Source organism: Mastacembelus armatus, chromosome 24, assembly GCF_900324485.2.
Source record: "Mastacembelus armatus chromosome 24, fMasArm1.2, whole genome shotgun sequence".
Classification (NCBI taxonomy): Eukaryota; Metazoa; Chordata; class Actinopteri; order Synbranchiformes; family Mastacembelidae; genus Mastacembelus; species Mastacembelus armatus.
Window position 1 is genome coordinate 18,178,202 of NC_046656.1, and position 11,097 is coordinate 18,189,298.

Here is an 11,097-nt window from a genome sequence, read left to right on the forward strand (position 1 = left end):
TCCTACAGATTTCGTTTCTATTTTCATGCCTCTTTCCTTACATAGATAGATATTGGAACCGCACTCGTTCAAAAATTATATTTAATGTGTTTTCCTTGTCCCATTTTAAAGCACCTCAGAGGGCTGAGGGCAGTGTTAATACCAACCTCATCCATATTAAGTTTATTAGATAAATGTCCTATCCATTTGTTTAATTACATGCACGTCTCCATTACAACTGCCAGAAAATAAGCATTCATTACACTGCAATAAAGACAAATGCACAAGATCTCAAATCAAATAGCTGATTGCTTTTGCAATAAATCTAACTAAAGTACAGTTCAACAGAATTCAATAATGCTATAGATTCTCATTGATTTCTCTAATGTTCAAAGCCTGTGTAGACAGAGTGACAGCATGTATTGTGTATACATGTACGCACTGCACTAACAATATTGATTACAAAAAATGAATGCTGGAATAACTTTCAGGCTCTGATGGATTTCATGTAAACATTCATGTATGTTATTATCACCACCTAATGAAATCCAGCCTAGTCTTTCGTTTTTGCTGTTTTGCTCTCTGTCACCTCATGGGGAAATATGTGCATCTTTGGTGCCTAAATTTTAGCATCCATGTGTATGACAGTGGCCATGACAGTGGCCCATCTTTCCTTCAGTCCTGCTCTCTTTCCTCGTTTTATTAGTAGGACATGAAGCCCTCCTGCCATCTTTTACTGCCTCCATTAAATTCTTGGTCTCTCTGTTGCAACTCTCCATGGATAGCAAGTGCTTCAGTTCATCAGCAGAGCTGAGACCAGCAAGAGCTGCTGCAACGTACTTGACATTTTTGATTGTACTCATTTTATCTCATCTTACCTTTGGCCGAGCCTGACTCGGCTCAGTTCTCTGTCATTCTAAAACACAGTGAAATGTAAATTCAATTCATATATTGCTTGTCAGCCTGCAATTTACAATATGTAAAATACAGAATGTCTGAAACCCTTTGAGTATATCATGTCTGCTTTCCTTGCAACTATTGGAGGTGAAAACCAACAATACATACTGTATTAGAGTAAGTAATACATGGGACCACATCTAAAACAGTAGCAGTTCAGACAAATTGTGCAAAGAGATTCCTGTGCAAAGAAACAAATCCAAACTTGCAAATAAAATGTAAAACAAAAAGCAAGAAAATAATCCTTGCAGAGGATGTTGAAGTCTCAATGATTTTATGTACAGCAAAAACATTGTTTACCATTATCTTTCACCACTGGTCTAATATAGGAGACAGATCCAATCAGATGAAGTTTGCTGACAGTGATTTTTGGTTATAGGTGCATATTGTGACTCATGCAGTTGCAGCCTGATGGTGCAGTAGGGCAATCATTACAAACTTATGCTGTACAGGCTAACAATGTTCAAAACTTTACTTTAAATTCTAGTGAAAATCACAGCATTTTTTAAAGTTAACAAATATGTCTAAATGATGCACAAAACCTACAAAGAGACATGACAATACAGAACATTAATATGTATGTCTACAATTTCAAATGACAAGTGCTTTTGCAATTTTAACCTATACAGTGTGGTCCTACTGCATGTGTCCTGGGAGGAAGCTCTGCAACAAACTTGTGCACAGTGTTTAGACTGCAACCTCACGTAACCTGTCCAAACAGCCGGGAACTGAATCAATCTGCAAAGGCAGATACCACAGGTCCCAGTGGAGCTGATACTGCTGTGAGTGGTGAGGAGTGTTAAGAGCCAAGAACTGAGGTCAGGCTGTGTAAAAGCCCAAACCCACCTCACAGTAAGATGGATACCAACCTACACATGGGACAGCGGATTATGTGCTTCTCTTTGCCTTCATAATTGCTAAGGGTTTCCTGGGCATGAGTGTAATAAGCATGGCCATAGAGGCTAATTGAAATGATCCACCCTACCCTTGTTGTTAATGGGATGAATATCACACTGTAGTGATCAAGGTGAGGTGAAGGAGAGTTTGGCCTTAGGAAGTCATTTTTCATCAGACATAATCACTCCAAATGTGAATCATTACCTTTTTATTATTAAATTATTAAATCCACTTCACATTCTTCATACTCACTCTTGCACTGAAATTTTTACTCTATGCTTTTATTTTATCTTTGTCCTTGCAACCCTTGAAACTATAAAATGACACTTTTCTTCCAGGTGTCAGCCCATGTCAGAAATAAATTTTAACTTTTTTTGGTGTAGTGCTTACAGAACAAGCTAAGCAAAGCACTTCACCAGACTCTTGACCCTTCAACTACACTGGTGATTCTGGTCTCATTTTAAAACAAAACTAGACCAAGGTTAGAAAGGCTCAAACATCGCACAAATTTAAAGTTCGTTGCTTTTGTTTACTTTTACCTAGAACATAAGCCCTGTAGAAGGGAAAACACTTTGGAGGCAAAGTGTCCCATGGGTGGTACAATGTTTTATTAGAGGGTTAAACTTTTATTAATGCTGGCACAGCCCATCAAACTTCACCCTTAAAATTCTGTAAACCTGCAGGTGAATATGGAAACTAGCTAAACCTATTTACAGATATTTTATTTCCAAGACAAACACACACACATATATATATAGCTATATAGCTATATATATATATATATATATATATATATAAATAACATATCTTTATATTTCATCAAGCCTATATCACACAATACTCTCTTTACAGTTCATTATATAGTTTATTCTTCTTGATAAAAGTGCTAAATATTCACTTTTTCTTTTAACTATTTTAGAGAGGTGTTTACTTAGCTACATGATTATTTTAGTAGATGGGCTAAATAACATAAAAGTCTTTATAGAATTATAATGTAGCAGCACAAATCACAATGTCCAAACAAAATTTCTCATGTAGTTGAACCAACATTTCTCTTTCAACCAAAACTGAACATTAACGTTAGCTACCAGGGCAGCTGTATTAGCCTGCATTAGCTTTAGCTTGGTGTTAAGTTAACTTACCTAACTAATATACCACAAACTTCATAGCTTTACGTGTAAAGCCGTACCATCACTAACCTTGCATCATATAAACAGGCTTTCAGTTTCGCATATGTGCCAGAAATCTGGGTTTGTCAAACATTTAGAGGGTTTAATAAAATTAAACATGTGGCCGTTAACGGTAACGGTAAGCTAACGCTAGCTTACAGTCTAGCTAGCTAGTTAACTAGCTAAAACACTGACCTGTCTGGGAGAGTTTTCAGGTTGGACCGGTGTTATTCTTACAATTCTTTACCCGAGGCAGCTTTTCTCGATGGTTTTAAAGTCCTTATAGCCAAAGGTTACAATATCTGCTGTCCGTCCCGTCTTCAAGTTGGCGCAGCTTGTTGCCTGTTTGTAATCACGGTAGTCTGTAGACTCATGCTGCGTTAACAGGTTTTAAAGAGGCTCGTAAAAAACAGAACCAATGGAACTAACAACCAATTACGTAGGTGGGCAGGAATGTAATGTATGTATGAGTAGTCAAAACTGTAATTTCTGCAATGACATTTTGTCTAGTAAAAATTTTTCATTGACTTGAATGGGAAAACTACTTTATCTACAACTATCACCAATGTGAATTCCAGATATATGCAATTACATTTTGACTAGTCAAAATAAAACCTTCCTCTTACAGAAATGTTTGAAGACTAGAAAGAGTCTTAGTCACTTACACCAGGGTTTAAAAGACAAATCAGCAAAGTAGTCAATTTTCATGGCATTTTTAAAAATCATATTAATGTTTTTTGCCAATGTTTTTAAGTCTTTTCCATACTTATATAAGTACCTACTGCACCAGGAAGTATCTACTGACTGGCACTGCAGTAGTTCAGGCTATAAGTGGTGCCTGCTTAAAGAAGCATTAAATCAATAAATCCTCTATGTTTTTACCCATTAAAAAAATGCAGTGACAGAGACAGATTTCTGTTGGTTTGTGATAGAAAATAACATCTTTCTCAATCTGAAATGCTGGCAGTTACAGTAATCCAGGGCTAGTAAGAAGATAAATATAGAAGGTTTATATGGCTGAGTGAAATACAGGAGAGATATGTGTTGCCCAGCCAAGAACTTGATCTGTGTCAGCTTAATGAATGGTTATGGACCTGCACAATAATGATGTCCATCAAGGATCAGTGTAAAAAGCTTGCCTGACAAAAAATAATAATAAATATAGCAGGATCCAAATGAAGTGGTTTCTTCATTAGAGCTAAGCCTGAGCTGAAACCACACAGCAGCTGGCAGTGGCTGAGTGAAAGTTGATGCACCATGTAATAAGATCAAAACATTACAAATCAGCTTAAAGAGAAACCCTATTGGAAATATTAAAACCATTTATCCCAGATGGAGTTTGTACAGTCTTTAATTAACTTCAGGAAAAACAAAAACACCTACACTCATCTTTTGTCCAGACAGGGTCACAGAATAATGTTCCAGCTCATTAACATTTTATAAATGTAGAAACAAGAGTGTTCTTTTTAGAGTTGAGTCATTATATTGACAGACGTTGACGCATCCTGCTATACCACCAGCACCTTTTGCACAGACAATAGTACACTTAATTGGTCATTGATTTTTTGATAAACTCTGTCTGTTGGTTGTGACCAGCTATTACCTGGTCTGTGTGCAAAGTTGCACACACAGACAAAACTTTAGAAATATTTTTGTGAAGACATAAATCTGACTAGAAGAAACAAGTGCTCACAGAAGTTCCAAAAATAAGTTTTAGAGAGGCCGAGTATTATATTACTGCATTTATATGAGTGGGAAACAGCTGATTATAGGAACAACAAATATTTATGTAACAGACCTAATTAGTGTAATGTTTTATGTTTGTGAAATGTCAATTGAAATCATCCCATTTTATGTCAAGATGGTTTCATTTTGATCAAGTGCCAGGTCAGAAATGTCAAACACATTTATTTAAACAGATTTTTTATTCCCCCATCTAAACGGATCATGTGCAGTTAAGCTAAAATTAGTTTTGACAGTTATTTCTGGTGGCTACACAACAGTTACACCTGGTTGTTTGCAAATATTTAATGACAACTAACCTCTATCTATATGTGTGGTGCAACCCAAACTCAGTGTAATACAACCAAGCTAAGTTTGAATTTCCAAATAGCTGGTGCAATGAGCTCAAGCAGAATTTGACAAAACTGCCTTTTGTACATTAATCACTGAATGCAATGACCTTTTCTTTTTGTGCGAGGTTCAGGAACAAATGGCTTTACAGACCCCGAGGCGTTATGTGTGTAATATATAACTTCACACTCTTACCTGCAAAATAATGTCACATTTTTCAAGGAAAGATTTATGTTTTCTCTTCAAAAGCAGGAAAGCCTGTGTGAAAGCCTGCAATGTTTTGGCTCTCTCTATTCTCTGCAGTGACTTTTGTTTAACCTTAATGTTCAGCAGATTTTACCCTCCTGACAAGCTGAGAGACATCACTGTCTCCATACTGTGCACAAACAACTCACTTCAAATCAGCATCAGAGAAGTGGCCAGCAATTACAAATATAAATGTCAAAGAGAGAAAAATGAGCCTAAATGAGTTTTATTGTTTTTATTTCCCACTCATTAAAGCTAGCGTAGTGTTTCTGACAGGAATTCAATTGTTCAGTGACAAATTTTATTCCAGTAGTTTAATGCTTCACTAGCCTCCATCTAATTAGCTTGGATGAAGATTTTACCCAACAGAAGTACTGTAAGCAACATTGCCTCAGCCTTAATGTAATGAAGGTTTTTGTTGCATTTAAGGAAACAAAGCTTAAAGGGGAAGTTAGAAAGACAGCTTGTCGAGTCATTTCTGCAACAGTGGCATTTGTGCTGACACACTCACTCTGACCAATAGACGTTTTATATTTTACAATAACAACACGCTGATCAATGCCCTTCATATTCTGTACATAACAAAGAGCTGATCTATAATCCAAACAAGAACAAACAATGCCAAGACAACACCAGTAAATATAATTATTTATTACAAGAATTTAAAATAATTAACACTTGAGTTAAGTTTAGAAGAGAAATGAAAGAAAATATCTGAATAAGCAAGTGGGAAAACATAAACAGTGAAACAATGTCTCACAATAGTTTAATGCAGGGCCAGATTAACCATGTAGGAGGACTGAGACATAAAGGATCTGCCCGGTCCCCACTGAAACCCCGTCCCTCCTCCTCTCAATGCAGATGTATATATCTTCTTGCCTTTAAATTCCCATCAGGTGCGGCTCATAATGTAGACTGCAAATGAAAGCATATTTTGCCACATCTTGCCCAAGGAAACCAACCAGTATTAAAAGCTGTAAAATTTCACAACAGTATCAATTAATTTCAATGGAATTGCCATGGTCTGTTGACAATTTCATGAGTAAAATGACTTGCACAATATTTTATTGGCACATTTGACTTTAGCTAAATTTGACGAAGAACTATGTTATATGAAAGAGAGCTTTTACATTGAATTAAGATTATAGAGTCTTTATAATAATTTACATCTGAGTGGAAATAATTTGACGCTTTCCACCAACACAACTTTTCCTGTATTCACTTCACACATTGCATCTGAAGTGTATTAACACATTTCACCCCTTGCATTTTATAGATATTTATTCATTTTCTTTGGTTCAGAATTTTAAAGATGCCACTGTCTTGCAATGAATGGCATCAGCCAAGCTCTGCATCTGTATGTATTAACAAGCGCACTTCTTTCTAAAAACCAATTCTGCGTCATTGCAAGAATTGGCAGCTGGCAAAACTAAAAAACAAAAAGTGTGGGTAAAGCAATATGCTAATCTTCTATTGATGCACACTTGATACTGGAAGCCCAATAATCGAAACTCATTTACTGCTATCAACAAATAATCAGAAAGTAATGTGCTTATCTGTTCAGATTGGGCTGCAGTTAGTCATTACACATGCTGCTGTGAAGTAAGAATTATGCATCTGTACATAAACCAACCCCAACTCCTCACAAATTTACTACCATTTAAACTAGTTTCATTCACTCAACTACCCCAAACTTCATCCAATAAGTTCTCTGAAATGTAAATACAATCAGGAAGTAAATAAGTAAGAAACATTTAGGAATGCTGAGAGAAGCTGCTTATGGTCAACTGCACATTTGAGACCCCCACAGAGAAAAGATTTTTTACATTTCTGGCTCTAGTAGGGCGCAAGCTCATCCATTCGGATAAGATAACACCAGGCAGGAAATCAATGCCTTCTGGAAGAGAAGAGACTGAATAGGTGAAGAAGTTTCCTCTACATCTTCAGTGCATTTCACTATTGAAGAAAAGGCATGGTCAATGATTTCTATTAAGATTTTCGAGTCATTTCAGTCAGGAAATGTTGGAATCAGTGTGGAATCCTGCACGTCGCCAGATATGTGGTGCGGAGAACCTGAAGTAAAAACCTTATCTGAATAAGTCATACAGCCTTCTGTACGTCCTGTCACAAATGAGAGGATTTAGCTTCTGATTCACTGAGCTTTATTTCATGTCCACATGAGTTACGCCTCACCAGTCATTCAGCAGTCATCCAGCATGCCAACACAACTGTCCACAAACAAAATGTTAAAAACACTAACCTGGCATGTTAGTGCTTTCCACAGTGCTCTGAGAGACACCTTGCCTCCCTTAATTTGCATCAATAATTGCACATTTCCTCACAGCTATTTATATTACTCTCTCAAATTACATTTATGCTTGTTCATGCAGGCTGTGTAATGTCAGACAACTTAGAGATCTGCAATGCCATTTATAAACATCAAACAGTGTTCTTGTCATTCTAGACTTCTGCATTTTCCAAACTCTCAGTCTGAACTTTCAGCAAGCAGACAAATCAATACAAGACATTGCTGTGAAAAAGATTAACATTATGACCTCCTACATGCATCATTGCGGGTTTCTCAAGCAGAAAATGGGCTTTCAAATCTCTAAGCAAAGTTCAGAGGGTTTCCTTTAAATTTCCTGGCTTTAGGAATGATGTATATCCCACAAATCATTCCCTTATAGAAAAAAAATCATAGCCAGGGTATTTCTCTGTGAAATTGCAGAAGGACTGTACAGGAAAGCAGGGGCGGTGATGGAGCACTCTGCCCGGAGCTCTGGCAGAGTGGCTTGCCATCATAGGAGCGACACTTGGAGAAATGACAGGGATCTCATTTTGCTACACCATTTTCACAAGTGTTATTATCATACATTTCTATGTCCTGGAGACTGGACGCATCTGTGTCATCCCCTGCACTGTTCTTACTGTTCCTGTAGGCGAAACCTCCTATGAAGGGATATGCACTCTCTGCAAGTAAGTCTGTGATGTTATAATAAGGCAGTTCAGGGTCTTGCCTTTCAGGCTTGCTGATACATTGGCGCTCCATGGCTTTGTTTCTTTGATAGTACTTTGAAAACTTATTAAATATTATGGTGATGGGCAGAGCCACCACTAACAGGCCACAGACAATACATATTGTGGCCACGATCTTCCCTGCCAGTGTCACTGGACAGATGTCACCATAACCGACTGTGGTCATGGTGATTGTGGCCCACCACCAGCCTAAAGGAATGGTCACCAAATCGGTTTCCTTCTCCTCCTTCTCTGCAAAGTAGATGAGGGCAGAAAAGATGGAGATCCCTACAGAGAGGAAGAGAAGAAGCAGACCCACCTCATGGTAGCTGTGACGGACGGTGGCACCCAGTGCTCTCAGCCCGATGGAGTGACGAGCCAGTTTGAGGATTCTAAGAACTCTCATGAGGCGCAGAACCTGCACCACCTTCCCCACATTCTCAATGTCCTGGTTTTCCTCAGCGCCTTCTTCATCGGCTGTCTCCAGAGCTAATGTGGCATAAAATGGTAAAATGGAAGCAACATCAATGATGTTTAAAGGATTTCCAAGGAACTTTCTGCAAGAGGGCGCAACAATCAGCCTGATGATGAACTCTGCAGAGAAACACGCAATGCAGATCTCCTCCAAGATGGTGAGGACAGGGTCCTCGATGGGCCTGTCATTGTCATCCACCTGCTGAAACTCAGGCATGCTGTGGACACACATGGCAACAATAGAGGTCAACACCACGCTGAGCGAGGCCACGGCGATGATCTTTGAGGCTCTGGAGTGAGCTGGATCCTCAAGCCTGAGCCAAACGTAACTTCTCACCTGAGCACACCAGGCACCTTTGAACTTGGCCAGGTCTTTATCAAGAGCAGACAGCTCTTCAAAGGAAGAGTCAAAGCTGGGCTGCTGTTGGTCATCGCTCCTGATGTCCCAGTCTCTGTCCTCAATGTACTCCTTCCTCTCGTGGTACCAGTTGCTGCAGCAGGGGCTCAGGTGGAGCTCCTGGATGCCCCAGTACTCGATCTCCTGGCAGAAGGAGAAGACACACAGCTCCTCCATCATGTGGATGCGTCCTGTGTAGTAAAAGTTCAGTACACAAAGGAAAACTCTGGGATTCCTGTCAAAGTAGTACTCCTTCTCAGCTGGACTGTAGTCATCACACAGCTCCAGGATCGCCGCCTCACTTTGGCAGTGCAGCAGACGAGCCAGGCGTGTGTGAGGGAAGCGGAGCAGTGTGTCAGGATCCACTTTGTGCCGTACACCTCCCACATTGAGATGGACCTGGTCCTCCTCATTCCCACGCTGGTGGAGGATTTGTCCATATCCCATGGTCCTGATGAAACACACAGAGGCATTGTGTTGAGATGAGAAATAATATCTGTCAGCTTTATAGATTTTTTTATGACATGAAGCACCACAAAAGCACACATACCCAGATACAAACAGGACTGTTAGTGGTTCATTTATTTGTATGGATGTCTATCAAGGCATATTTGACTGTTTGTAGAACACATTAGTCCTCTGAAGGGGAAAAAATCAATACAGCACACACAGGAAATGGCTTGTGCTGGAGTGAGTGAAGGGGCGTGAGGTACTGTCACTTCTTGGAGGGCTCAAGTGCAGGATTATCACCAGAAGAATCAAATTACAGACCAGACTAGACTAACTCAGAGGAAATGAGAGGCAACAAGTTGAAACTGAGCCCACACATCATTCCAAGAACCAGCATGTGTACATTTTTATATTGTTCTGTCTAATATATTCTCTTCTAGCCATTTGGATCAAAGTGCTGATTTGCATACACACACTTTTGCATGAAGCCCTTCACCAAACCCTATTTGCAAATAAATTCAAATTTCACTAAGACTGAATGTAAAATGTAAAGTTGCGACGTACCTGCACTTTGAGTCTTTCTTTCCATGAAAATGTTTTTGATCTGGACGCTATAGTTTTTACTTTCTTCTTCTGAAATGCTGCAAACAGCAGGTCAGTAGAGCGAGTGTGGTGCTGCTGCTTCACGGATGGGACAAGAAGAGCTGGAGGCGGGACAGCAGCACAGCAGCAGTTTCTTCCCTTTTACAGGGAACAGGGAGGGGCAAGAGAGGAGGAGAGCAGAGGGGAGGGAGAGCCTGCACAGATGTGGGAACAACCTACTGTAATATAGTCATTTTATGCTAGTTCTATAAACTGATAATCTTCTCAAAGGGAGCTACAGTCTTATGATTGATTTATATTTAACTTCTTTGATATATTTAAAATAAACAGGATTTTCATTATTTAAGTTTGGTAGGGAATATATCTCTAAAGTAATTTAACAACCTTTTCCATCCTCTATGTGTGAACTATTCGGCATCTTTCCATTTTTTTTTTATTAGGCTCATAAAACATCCCAAATATCTCACAGATGGGCTGCTGATAGAACTGGTTCCTCCTCAAAAGCAACAAAAAGATACAGGATGTTGTGCAAACATGCCAAACATTTTCTGGATACAGTTTTAAATTCTGTGAACGTAGCTTTTACTTTTCATTTCAGATGGTTTAAATATATACTGAGACTTCCTGTTTTGGTTTTACATGTCATGTCATTACACACTTTTGTACTGTGAAATAAAATAAAAATGTCCCAAAACAGTGATGTTACTTAAAAAACATAGAAATTAGATTGCACATTTTATCCTGCATTTTAGTTTATTCTTCTTAAGAGTAGTTCAGAAATGTTCTGACTTATTTTTGCTCATCTGCATGTCGAGGAGATATGGTTAATCACAGTGT

At 38.7% G+C, this 11,097-nt stretch overlaps 1 protein-coding gene across 1 annotated transcript; it reads right to left on the bottom strand.

Moving 5' to 3' along the window:
* Positions 1-6,178: 6,178 nt before the first annotated feature.
* Positions 6,179-10,473, bottom strand: LOC113137203 (potassium voltage-gated channel subfamily S member 3-like). Its single transcript, XM_026318693.1, has 2 exons — positions 10,222-10,473; positions 6,179-9,658 (listed from the first exon to the last, which is right to left on the bottom strand). The coding sequence occupies exon 2, from the start codon at positions 9,652-9,654 to the stop codon at positions 8,155-8,157; it is 1,500 nt and encodes a 499-aa protein (XP_026174478.1). The 5' UTR covers positions 9,655-9,658; positions 10,222-10,473; the 3' UTR covers positions 6,179-8,154.
* Between the last annotated feature and the right edge of the window lie 624 nt (positions 10,474-11,097).

Bases quoted from the DNA above. Each gene is read 5' to 3' on its own strand.
- LOC113137203 (XM_026318693.1), bottom strand. From the start codon at position 9,654: ATGGGATATGGACAAATCCTCCACCAGCGTGGGAATGAGGAGGACCAG.